The following is a 13,068-nucleotide window of genomic DNA, read 5'->3' as shown; positions in this document are numbered from 1 at the left end:
TAGGCTTGTAACAGTCGAAGCGAACGTTGCCCAAAAAGAACAGGCGGTATGCACTTTGGACAGAGAACTGCTGATTTTCCATCAGGAGCCATCTCGGCGTGTCTCTCGCCTCAGGATTTAACACAGTGGCGTGTGCAATATCCCAGACCGAGAGGTACTGAGCAATGGCAGGGAGGGAGAGCCCACCAGCAATGTCATGTACCCAAGCCTGCCCGGTCAGCGCCTCCTTGACAGATCTCCCCCAGTCCTTGATAAAGGAGTAGAGTTGCGGTGCTGTTTGAGCAATTGAGTAGCCGGTATCCAACCACTTATCAGTCCAGAACTTGGCTACCTCTCCTGACCCGAGCGTGATGCGGCAGACTGCATTGAAGATTGCGTGGACCTCCTTCTCCGTAGTATCAGGCAGGCCATGCCACGGCCGCTCCTCTGCACTCCAACGTAACCAAGGCCATCTGCAGCGCAGCGCGAACCCAAACCATTTGATATTTAAAACACCCAAACCTCCGAGCTCTCGCGGCATGCACACCCTGCTCCAAGGCATAAGGCAATGGCCACCACTAGTCTCCTCCTCCCCCTTCCAAATAAATCCACGGCAGCGGCGGTTGATAGTCTTGATAGCCCAGGCCGGCAGCGGGAGCGCTGCCATGATGTGCATGGGCAGTGCCATGAGGACCGAAGAGGTGAGCGTGAGCCAGCCTGCAACTGCCAACATCTTCGGTTTCCAGCCCTTCATCTTGTTCGAGAGGTTATCAACCAAGGGCACCAACTCGTGCCGCTTGAGCCTGTATATCGATAGAGGTATACCGAGATATAAGATAGGAAAGGCCTGTTGCCTGCACTGGAAGTGTTCAGCTATCTCTGCAGCCTGCACCTCATCACATCGTATGCAAGTGATGGTGCTCTTGTGCATATTGATCCGAAGCCCCGACGCCTCCCCAAAGAGCTGCATAAGGGTTGATATAAGCAGGAGATCGTTACGCTCTGGCTTGAAGAACAGAACCGCGTCATCGGCAAAAACAGATGCACGCGGCATCTCTCTGTCGCAGCCAAGATCGGAGAGAAGATGGCGCTGCCTTGCCCATTCCAACATGCCGTGAAGGGCGTCCATAGCCAGAATGAATAAGGCCGGGGAAACGGGGTCGCCCTGGCGGACGCCTTGGCCGATGGCGAAGGGGGGGGGGGGCAAGCTCTCCATTGATAAGGACGGAGGTGGAGGCAGTGGATAGCAGCCCGCAAATCCAGGAACGCCACCTCCGACCGAATCCCCGAGCAGACAGCACCTCCAGAAGAAATTCCCAAGATAGAGTATCAAACGCCTTGGATATGTCAATTTTCATTAGCACCGAGGAGCATTGCTGTCTGTGCAGCCACCTAGCTTTGTTCCTCACAAACTTGAAGTTCTCGTGGATATTGCGGCTAGTCACAAAAGCACTCTGAGCTTTCGAAATTAGATTGGCAGAAGCGGAGCCAGACGGGTAGCGAGGACCTTAGCAAATTTCTTGGCTACCCCGTGTATCAGGTTGATGGGTCTAAAGTCACCGATCTCCAGTGAGTTGGCTTTCTTGGGCAGGAGGGTGAGTATCGAGGTGTTAACACCTCCAAAGGAGTAGAAGCGGCCGTCGTGCAGAGCCTTCATTACCGCCATCAGATCCGTGGCTATGACGTCCCAGCATGATTTGAAGAAGAGCCCTGAAAAACCGTCCGGCCCTAGTGCCCTGTCAGGGGGCATGTCCATGACCACACGCTTCACCTCATCGATCGTGAACTCCGATTCAAGCCTGTCGGCCATCTCTGGTGACAGCATCCTCAAGCCCAATTCTTCCAGGCGCAGGCAGGCTCTCCTAAGGTTCTGATCCGGTGCGCCCATCAGCCTGCAAAAGAACTCGCCGGCCATACTCAATTTGTCTTCCATGGCAGTAGCTGTTCTATCCCCATGTTTGAGATACGGTATGAGGTGTTTCTGACGTCGCCCATTGGCCTTCATATGAAAGTATCTGGAGTTGGCATCCCCTTCCCGAAGATCCCGAACCCTGGCTCTCTGCCGCAGCCGCACCCGCTCGAGGGATGCGAACGCCAGGCACTTCCCCCTGAGAAAGGCACGCATCTTCTTTTCCTCACTGGAAAGAGGACATCTTTCTTGCCCGCTGTCAAGGCGTAAGATCACCTCGCTGGCCACCTGGAACTGAAGCGTCAGTTGGCTCATGCTCCTTTGACCCCAGCTGCGTAGGGCTTTTGCAGTTCTGTGAAGTTTAGTGTTGAGGATTTTCATGGGGTCACTCCCCGGAACCTCTGGAGCCCAGGCGTCTTTCACCACATCCAAAAAGCCAGGCAGCTTGCACCAATAATTCTCAAAGCGAAACCAAAAAGCCCTTGCTCGTATGGACGAACAGGTGAGCAGCAGAGGGGTGTGATCTGAGATACTGGAGCTAAGCGGAAGCAAATCACTGATGGGGTACAAGTCCTCCCATGCATTGTTGAAGAGCACATGGTCCAGCCTTGCCAAGATGGTGTTCTCCTGTTGATTGCACCAAGAGAAGCAACGCCCAATCAGAGGCATGCCGTGGAGCCCCAACCTGTTGATCGTGTGCCGAAGCTTATTCATCAGCCTCCTGTTCACTCTCCCAGTGCTGCGCTCCTCTGGGTTGCACACAATGTTGAAATCTCCATTCAGGATCCACGGCAGGCTCACGCGGTCTCCAAACTGCACAATTGCCTTAAGGAATCTTGCTTTGTCTGTGTCTTCCTGCAGCCCTCTGCTAGAGAAAGAACTTGTGCCGATATCATGAACTCCTCTTTCTGGATGTTAGTCACCCGCAGTATATCAGACTTCCAAGCCAACAATATGCCACCACGTGTTCCTTCAGCCGGCAGGAAATCAAAACCATCAAAGGCAGGCCCTAGAGTTTCCCGAACCACAGTGTCATTCACCAGTGCCAACTTGGACTCTTGAAAGCAAACTAGGGATACATTGAGAGATTGCACGAAAAGCTTAACCGCGTTCCTCCGAGCAGGGTTATTGAGCCTCCTTACATTCCATACCATGACATCTAAAGACATACTCATGATGATAAAAGCAGAACCACCGATAAAGTAACCAATACTCGTGTTCGACGAGTAAGATAACAGTTGGTTGTTCCGGCATGGTGAACTCAGCGACTGGGAGACCCATCTATGATCTATCGGCGGAGATGGCGGAGAGGATAGATGCCATCATTGAGTCCAGGTTTTCAGAGGTTCCAGTCTCCGTGTATAGATAGCGAGAGCAACACGATGTAAGTTTGAAGGATTGGCGTGTGTGTTTTGGTCATGCATGCCTAGTTGTGTGTACTGAACTACTGATATCATATATCACTTACTAGATATTTCCAAGTGGAGCGCTGGTAGACGATCAAGTATGTTTCTGCTATTTATTTAGATAGAAAAATACCAATACATACGGAGATAGAAAAACACCAATACAGAAGGAAACAGCCACATACAACACACCTATGCACACAAAACGTACAATCCCAGTCCCTCATTGAATTCACATGCATAACTATTCCATGTTACATATCTAGCACAACGCACAATGATTGAGTAACAATATTACACCATGACCGGCTATACACGGAGGCCAGAACCCTTGAACCTGGCCTCGGTAATGGCGTCGATCCTCCTTGCCGTCTCTCGCGACAGATAGTTCTCCCAGTCCCCGACCTGGCCACGCCGGAAGAACCAACTATTCTCCGCCATGCTGACAACGAGCTCTGTCACGCCATGCTTGGCCACGTCGAGCCCAGTCATGTGCTCAAACGAGCACAACCTTACGATGGCTTCTACCGCGCCAGCCTCTTCCTCCTCCATGCAGAACGGGCGGCCATCGAATTGCGCCAGCTTCCGCACATGTGCCGCAGGGTCCCCAATCATCTCTTCGTACCTGAAGAAGAGAACCTTCTGAGGGTGCACCTGATGAGCCCGCCAGTACCCGAGGACATGATCCCAGTACGGCCCGAACAACGTCACACCATCACAGAAAAAATCGGCGGCGGTCTCGACCGAGAGCGCCTCCAACCCGTCCCTGGCCCTGAACTTGTTCACGAAGTTCCAGTGTGAGATCAAGGCGTCCTTGGGGTCACGGCACACGTACACGATTTTGCAGCCCATCCTCATGACAGACCTCGGCAGCGACACCAACGGGGCATGCGCAGCGAAGAGCCTAGGGTCAGGAAGCCCGTCGAGGTTCGGGATCCTGTTCCGTATGTAGAGCTGGTACTCCAGGAGCTTGACGCACTCATGTGGGCCGAGTGAGTTGAGCGGGTGGTCGGGGCCGTCTGCGGGGTGCTCTCTTCTGTGCACCGTGGAGTAAAGCATTGCTTTTATCCACGTTGTGCCGGACTTCGGCATTGTGGCAATGACGATGTCCGAGGGACGCGCCGAGAAGCATGCGTCCGCGACCATTGTGGAGACCATTGGCGCCAGGGCGGCATACCAGCCATTGTCATGGCGGTAGAGCGGGTGCCTGGTGAGAGCCGGGGAGCACGGCAAGGAGGACACCACGTTGGTGAACTTCTGGTAGAGCTCCTGGTTGATTTTGGCACCGCTTTCTTGCAGCGTGCGCAAGGAGGAAGAAGACATTGTGAGGCAGATTGTGTGGTAAAGGTGGGAGAGGTGTACGATATGGTTGATAGTTCTTTGCAGACACATACATCACATCTTATAATAGAAGGGGAACCAATGTGTGACACATACCCTCTCCGTTTCTAAATATAAACTTTTTAGAGATTCCAATATAGACTACAAACGGAGCAAAATGAATTAATATACACTCTAAAATGCGTTTATATATATATATATATATATATATATATATATATATATATATATATCCATATATAGTCCACATTGAAATATCTAAAACGTCTCATATTTAGAAACAGAGGCGGTACTACTCTTGGCAGGACTGTACTTGTGGTGTGACACACTGGCTGCAACCCATCAGGTATGAGAGATTCGACAAACATTACTATTTGCATTAAAAAATTACTGTTTGCATTATCATGAAATATGGTTGTTAGACTTTAATGTTAAATAATTGTTTGAATGATTGCAACATATGGCTTGTACCAATAATTCTGGCACGTCAACATCATATCTGCTATCTAAGGGCATCGACTAGTCAAAATTTGCTTTTGGAGGCCGAGCTCCATGGAGGCCTACATTTGTAGTTTTCAAAATCCATTAAAATTCTTATTTCTACGTTTCAAAACATTCTGAAGAAGATACAGATATACATGGATGCTACTATACATGTGTGTAAATTTTCAGGATGAAATACATTGAAATGAGGGCTGTGCAGAAAAAAAATTCTAGGGCTTCTTGGCAGATGATACTATTCATCCTCAAAGTCCATGAATTTGTATTTTTGTACAGATCACATTTGAAGGTATTTCATCCTAAATTTTTACACACATATACATTTGAGATAAGTCCATATTACAACGTCGAACTACCTCCGAGGTCTAAAAAACACAACCCTCTACGGAACCGTCTAATATACAACACTCGACTTTCAAAACCAATCAAAAAACAACCCTGGGTTCCTTTTTGACTGATTTTGACCGGTTTTTACCGGTCAACAGCCTATTCAGTGCCAAGTCGTACGCCATGTCACCATCTCCTGAATTTAAAAATTTCTTCTATTTTTTATCCAGTGGTCAAAACTTCGTGAAACTTCCACATATTGAATCTAAGGGTACTGTGCACTCTTGAGAATTTTTTCAATTGCTTTTCTGTTAACTTTTTCTTGGCCAAAATTTGAAACAAAAGGGATCCGAATTTGATTTTTTGCTCTAGTTATTATTATACTAGGAAATTTTTTAGACTTTCCTAGATTGAATATAATGGTTGTGTAGATTTTTGAGATTTTTTTCATTTTTTAGCCAAAAATTACCCAAAATTGACTTGGCATTGACTAGGAGGTTGAGTTGTCAAAACCAGTCAAAATCAGCCAAAAACCAACCGAGGGTTGTTTTTTGTCCAGTTTTGAAAGTTCGGGATTGTAAATTAGACAGTTTTGTAGTTCAGGGTTGTACTTTAGACTTTGGGTTGTAATATTAACTTATATCTATACATTTCATCCTTGTAAACTTGCATCTTTTTTAGATTATTTTGAAATCAAAAGGTTCGAATTTTGCTTGTTTAAAAATTCCGTGGGCCATGAAGCCGGTCACTAGAACGCCGGTCTCATCGACTAGGAGATTATATCATGTTTGTCTTTTTGCAGAAAATCTTTACTTTCAAGCAGAGAGCTGGAAATATTCTTTGTTCTGTCTCCAGTGGTCTTAGCAATTATTAGCCAATCCTTGTGCAATGTCGGAGGCATGGTTTGTTAGTAGATTAATTTGGTGCAATTGTTGTTGATTTTACCAACAGTTGAAAACAACTGGAGTAGTCTACTTGAACACCGCTTCAACTTTTCTGTAAATTGTTAGCGGTACTACTCCCTCATTCAATAATAAGTGGCGTGGTTTTAGTTCAAATTATTTTCAAGAACAGTCTTATATTAATTTACAGTGGTACTCCATCTATAACTTTTTATAAGACATTTTTAGAGTCCATGATGAGAGTGTCAAAGAATATCTTAAGTTACAAAGGGAGTAGGAATATTTAACAAAGCATGATACTCCCTTTGTTTCATAATGTAGTGCGTATATTTATATTTATAGGACGGGCTACGCGTCTGCTGGCTGATTTATCTAAAAGATCGGCCCGGTCGCTAGCCGCTAGATTTGCGTCATCAAGCAGTGACGGGCATCCTAACTTTTGCAACATAGATTATGTTGCAGAACTTTTTGCAACTGAGATCATGTTGCGGAAACATCTGTAGAATTTTTTTGGAATAGAGTTTATGTTGCAGAATATTTTTTTCAACAAGATCATGTTGCGGAAACATCTGTAGAAGTTTTTACCAGAAAGATTATATTGCAGAAATTTTTGCAACAAAGATCATGTCGCGAAAACTTCTATAGATTTTTTCTGTAGATTGTTTTTGCAACAGAGGTCATACTGTAGATTGTTTTTGCAACAGAAAGCATATTGCAGAAGATGAACGACGAAAAAAGAAAATGAATGGCACTCAGTCGTTGGCGAATATGATAAGAAGGAACATCGATTGGCCCCACATGTGAAGCCTGGTTTGCACCTCAGGCAGCGGACGAGGCGCTGTAAATCGGCCGGCTGATGAAAATCTTTTCCAATAATTTATGTGAAAAGTCAAACTTTAAAAATTTTGATCAGATTATTAGGGGCAATGCTATGCGTCCGTCGGGTGATAAACCGATAAGATCAGTCGTCTCGGCAACCGTCGAATGTCACCCGAAACAACCGTCCGATCTACCGTCCCAGCCAACTGGGGGCCTTTGCTACAGCTAGCTTGTTGCGTGCATGGCTTTGCAATAAGGACCTTGTTGCAAAGGTCCACTGGGACAGCACCACTGCCCCGCCATGGCCCGAGTGCCTCGGCCATGGAGCGTTGCCGGCTCCCGGAGTTGTCGTGCCTCCTCCGAACCAGGACCCCAAGCAGCTGCCTCTACTCCAGCACGACAACGACGAGCTCTCATGCCAGGAACTCCTCTGGCGATTTGTGCAACCAAAGCTATGTTTCTGAAACATGTGACGTGTTGTAATGCTTGCCCTCATACGCTCTAACGCGGGGCGCTCATTATGCGCTTTCTGCAACCGGGGCTATGTTTATAAAACAATACCCCTATTGATGAAGAGAAAATATTCATCGTCGAACCATTTTTCTTCTTTCTGAAACAAGACCTCTGTTGCAGAAACTTTCTAAAACTAGACCCTGTTACCGAAAGAAAAACTTCACCACCAAACACTTTTTTCTTTCTGAAACAAGATCTCCGTTGCAAAAAGCTTCTGAAACAAGAACCTTGTTGCACAAAAAAACTAGCTGCATGGGAATTGTCTGCAGTGCGAGCTCTCAATCAAAATCAATCAGACAGCTACGCACGTGGCGGATGTTGTGCGTGCATCAGCCGGCTGAAGGTTAGATTTTGTATTTGTATTTCAGATTTGAGGCACCAGTTACACTATCTTGCCACCAAGAACGGATTTGATACGTTGTGTGCATTTATAATGGAAGTGACTGATGTGTAGTCTAGAAGTTTTGGTAGTTACTGCCGTCAGGCTCTGGTTTTGATCCCACATACAAGGAGCTGATGGAACACCTAGAGGCCCAAGTAAGGGAGAAAGGTGCGAGGTCTCGCACTCTGATTGATCATTTCATACTCACCATTGACGACAAGGAAGTCATATGCTACACACATCGACATTGCTTCGTTCTTAGCTAGCTACAAGAATATTATCTGAACCATACTTGCTATATTTGTTGGACTGTATACTTGTGCAGACATGAGATTGGTTTGGATATTTGATACGTCATATCTTTTGATTTGTTAAATTGAAAAGAACACTGAAGTATAACAAAATGACGGCCAGTTACTGCATCCGATAATCGCTTGAGCATGTGTGACAATGGACGACGTGTTGAAGCAATTCTTCTTCCGTCCATCTATAGCGTACAACATTGGAACGATGAAGCGCCACAAGATGCAAATCTTTACCTAATAATAAAGCAAATTGGGTTTCTTTCGTCCGTCATGGCATTTGTTAGAAAAGTCTCTGTCTTTTCTTGAAATCAACCCGCCGTCCGGTTTAAGTCACACCCGAACCATTATTTTACATTTTTCGAAACCCCTCCTGATGTTTTATGTAATTCATCCGCGGATTATATTTAAGTTAAACAAATGTTTTTAAAATCATCCATATCTTTTAAATCGTAACTCCGATTTGAACATGTTATATATGAAATTTGATTGAAAAATATGTAGAATATGAATATGAGATTATTTTTACCTGTTAAGTATTTTTAAATATTATTTTAAAATATATTTGAGTCAAACCAAATGATTTTCTAAATTATCTGTATCTTTTAAACCGTAACTTTGATTTTAATATATTATATATTAAATTTTATTAGAAAAATGTGTGGAATCTAAATAAGATGTTAATTTTACCTGTTAAATATTTTTAAAATATTGTTATGGAAGCAAACTTATAATTTATAGAAACAAGATCCATTTTTTTCATACCGGTGGCGATCCGGATTGCAAATAAACATCCCACTATAACCATATATGGAAAACAAAACATCGATAACTACACATGCATACCTCTGAAAAATGTCACAGGGGAAAACAACATATTTCTTATCGCGAGAGTGAGAGAAAGTGAGTGAGAGAGAGAGAGAGAGAGAGAGAGAGAGACGCCTTAGGATTAACCATATTTAACACACGTTTTTTGTTGTTTTGTCTGAACACCGAGGCCATGCCGGCGAGGGTGAGAAGGAGGATAAGCGGCAACACAAATATGATGCCTCGCAAAAATAAAGGAGATGGACCTATTGTGGTCTTGAGTGATGGTTGTTGAGTTAAGAGCGTGTGTTATGTTTTCTCTTCCATTGCAACGCACGGGCTCTTTTGCTAGTAGAATATAACGTAAACATAGTGTGGAACAAGACCGGAATAGCCCTTCACTGAAAGCCAATGGCCAACTGATTGGCCGAAGGAAGCTCCTTGTGCTCTACATCGGGTCTGGTGACAAGTGGGAGAAGAACAAGTGTGTGATGCACGAGTACCACCTCGGCACCATCGAGAAGGAGGAGGGAGAGCATGATCTACTACCAGACAGAGGATTCAAAGATAATAATGTTGGTATCATGGAAGAAGCACTATCCCTAAGTGGAAACAGCCTCCTTTAAAACTTGGATACTTACGTAATATGGAATCAGTCCTCATAGTCCAAGATGCCGTATATATCTGGGATGTTGTTAGAATGATGGATGTGTGTGAGAGTAGGGTGGCAACCCGGAATCGTGCTGCTGGCAACATTGCCAAAATGCAGTAGGTTAGTGTTTGGTAGGCTGCCTTTGGTTACTTTGTTCTTATGTAAAAATACATGCTACCTTCACAATCCATGTAGTTTCTGCAAACGTAGGCAGAAAAATAATATATACAATGTATATCCGAAACCAAAGCGACATCCTTGGAAGGTACAATGCTTTACAAAGGACGCGCCTAGCTCTGGATTCCTTCTGCAGCAAATATTGAAAGCTAAAGCACCGCGCCCCACGGAGAGCACCGGCCGACACAGAAGGTGTATGGATTGGCACCGAAAGGAAGCACCACCCTCACCAACCAAAATCCCTTCCCGCGTACGACAAGAGGATCTGGACTTCGCGCCCAAATACCCCCGCATGCTGCCTGACTGCTGATACAATCGTTGGTACTAGTTTTCATAGGGACCATTACAAAGATCATGTTCTCGGAGTACACATCACCGCCGTCTTCCATGGTAGAGAAGGCCGGATCCGGCAACATATGGGTGAGACCCCACAGCGTCCAAGAACCGGGTGGACGGAGAGAAAGAGGACAAACATGAGGCATCTGAGTAATAAGTAGTTGATCATTAAAAAAATAGAAAAGAGAAGGAAGGTCATGTCCCCCACTCGTGACAGTAGTAGCTTTCAGATAAAGTTTCATATGGTTGCCCTCACTTGGAGGCTGCATTTGGGTTTTGCTTCATGCGCACAACAGGTCATATATAGTATTACAAAGGACATCTGAGGCAGGGTGTGGGCACCGCGCAGAGCCGTGTGGCACGCGACACGGTCGAACCGATCGTGTCGCTCATGTCAAGCTGCATTGGATTCATGTCATCGGGTAGCTTCCAGTTAAACCCGTGCCCGAGCTGTGCTACGGCAAACTCCACCCAATGCTGGCCGAGCCCTTGCCCCGGGCATGAGCGTGTTCCAGAACCAAATGACAAGAACTCATAGCAACCGCCTTTGAGATCTAGCCCGAGGGCATCCCCATTGAGCATGAACCTGGATGGCCGGAAAGTGTCAGGGTTCTTCCATGCCTCGCCGTCTCGGTTGATTGCCCACGTGTTGATGAATACGCGAGAGGCCCTGGGCACCGAGTATCCACCAAGGACACAATCTTTGGTGGTCCCACGGAGGATAACCGGGATCGGCGGGTGCATCCGAAGTGTCTCCTTGATGACGCAGTTAAGGAAGGGGAGCTTGGCAAGATCCGATTCGCCGACCATCCGCTCAAACCCCACAATGTTTGCGAGCTCCCGATGCAGCTGCAGAAGGATGTTAGGGCAATGAATCATCTCTGTCATTTCCCACTCAATGGTGAAGCCGACATTATCCGGCCTGCCAAACAACATGTCCTGCGTTCAACGTCCACATATTTTGTAATCAAGTGCAACTTCATTGACTTAAAATTACTAAATCCAAAAGAGAGAAGTTTTACAACTACTAGAGAGAAATATATACGGCAAGATTAAAATTTGTAATAACATTAGATTCTTGGGGCAAGTGTGTGTCATATCGTAGAGTACTGCTGTTACCGTACTTACCATGATCAAGGCATTGACGTTGTCGCGGGTGAGGCGCAGGTCCTTGGCGCTGGCTTGGTCGGCATCACCGAGGAACGCGAGTAGGTCGTCTACCATGTCAGCGTCGACTTTGCAAAGGATCTTGTAGGCACTCCATGCCGATCTTTGCAAAGGACGCCATTGACAATACTGCCTTCAGAGTCGAAGAAGCAGCAGCTTAATAAGGTGTTAATCCGTGAGGCTGCCCTATCATATTAGGGGTTTGGGATAGTCTTACTTATATACTAGTTGTTGGAGCGCCACCTGGTGGCTCCTCTTGAGGCGTTATTGAGCGCGCTAATCAAGCTTCCGTAGTTGTTAAGCCGCTGACAGTGTAGACAAGCGACAATGGTTAAAGATATATCACAACTTTACCGATAGCTGCAAACAATAGCACTAAGCAAACATTTTTTGGTATTTTTAAACCACATTCATACACCTCTTATCAAGAGACCAACACATTATTCATTGCCAAACCAAAAAGTGTCATTCATGTACATCAGGAAAGAACATTAATAACTAAGATAGCACCCACATTAAGATCAGTCAACTGATAATCTAAAAACTCGGGGTACGAGTTTGGCGGTTGCCAAGCCACTTTCCTGAACACAAGAAAAGCTAACATACATTATCATCACATCAAGCTGATTTGTTAACTCCAGAATTAGACATACCTAGCAACAGGCAAGAGGAGTGCACCGTCAATTCATTTATGGCAGGTTGTGCATGTGAAGAATAATTTACCCAAACCTAAAAACCGGTGCATAAAACCTACAATTAGTTAGATAAAGTGGAAATGGAAACAACATTTTTCAATAGGAAAATCATCTCAATTTCTAATAAATCATCGTTATTCAGGAAATAAATATATACAATGTATATATACCTACTTGAGCAAATGCAATACACTCGATTTGTGGTGCTTTGAAATGGAGTGGTATGCTCAGAAGAAACTTGGTAGTTAACAATTAGTAAAATTGCCGAGACTGGAGATAGATGCAACAGAGCAAGACTTATATAGGTGGGAGTAACAAACAAACATAGCTAATATCATGTAGTTACGAACAACTCCGTCCATTCCAAGATAACTTATGGTACGTAGAAATTACACATTGTTCAAACAAATACAAAATAATGAAAGCAGAACATGAGGTGATGATTGCAGAACTTAACCGTGTTTACTCTGGGAATGAGGAGAGCAACACAGAGATCTCTTCTGAATAAGTGAATCTAAGATGTCATACATTACACTACATTATGTAATAACTCACACTACCAGATGGTAGTCTCCAACGAATTAAAAATTTTGTGCCATACCAAGAGGCCTTGTAGACAAAACATATATATTGTTGAAAGCAAAGCATGGGGTAACATATTACTACCCAGCAGTCATCACGCTCAGGCACATGATTGAGAAAATCAATAAACTGTGGGGTGGCTCATACCTTGATGAAGCCAATGTCCTTGGCGATGCTGCGGAAGCAATCCCTGCAGCACACCCGTACTTCTGGATCAGGCCATGCGAGTTGCCGCAGACACGGGATACTCATTCATCAGATCCCATCCATG

General features: G+C 45.2%; 2 protein-coding genes across 2 annotated transcripts; both read right to left on the bottom strand.

The window, feature by feature from the left end:
- Window positions 1-3,516: 3,516 nt before the first annotated feature.
- Window positions 3,517-4,694, bottom strand: LOC123184205 (cytosolic sulfotransferase 5-like). The gene has a single exon (XM_044596363.1). The coding sequence runs from the start codon at window positions 4,684-4,686 to the stop codon at window positions 3,604-3,606; it is 1,083 nt and encodes a 360-aa protein (XP_044452298.1). The 5' UTR covers window positions 4,687-4,694; the 3' UTR covers window positions 3,517-3,603.
- A 5,968-nt stretch (window positions 4,695-10,662) lies between these two features.
- On the bottom strand, window positions 10,663-11,577 carry LOC123191281 (cytochrome P450 84A1-like). The gene is made up of 2 exons (XM_044604093.1): window positions 11,482-11,577; window positions 10,663-11,292 (listed from the first exon to the last, which is right to left on the bottom strand). Exons 1-2 carry the CDS (start codon window positions 11,575-11,577, stop codon window positions 10,663-10,665), a joined length of 726 nt encoding a protein of 241 aa, XP_044460028.1.
- Between the last annotated feature and the right edge of the window lie 1,491 nt (window positions 11,578-13,068).

Source organism: Triticum aestivum, chromosome 2A (genome assembly GCF_018294505.1).
Source record: "Triticum aestivum cultivar Chinese Spring chromosome 2A, IWGSC CS RefSeq v2.1, whole genome shotgun sequence".
NCBI classification, from domain to species: Eukaryota; Viridiplantae; Streptophyta; class Magnoliopsida; order Poales; family Poaceae; genus Triticum; species Triticum aestivum.
The sequence above is the reverse complement of the archived record's forward strand: the minus strand, read 5'-3'. Positions and strand labels throughout refer to the sequence as shown.

Excerpts from the sequence above, each read along its gene's own strand:
- LOC123184205 (XM_044596363.1), bottom strand. The coding sequence starts at position 4,686 with ATGTGTCTGCAAAGAACTATCAACCATATCGTACACCTCTCCCACCTT.
- LOC123191281 (XM_044604093.1), bottom strand. The coding sequence starts at position 11,577 with ATGGTAGACGACCTACTCGCGTTCCTCGGTGATGCCGACCAAGCCAGC. Across the intron at positions 11,293-11,481 it reads ACGTCAATGCCTTGATCATG|GACATGTTGTTTGGCAGGCC; the intron begins GTAAGTACGGTA and ends CGTTGAACGCAG.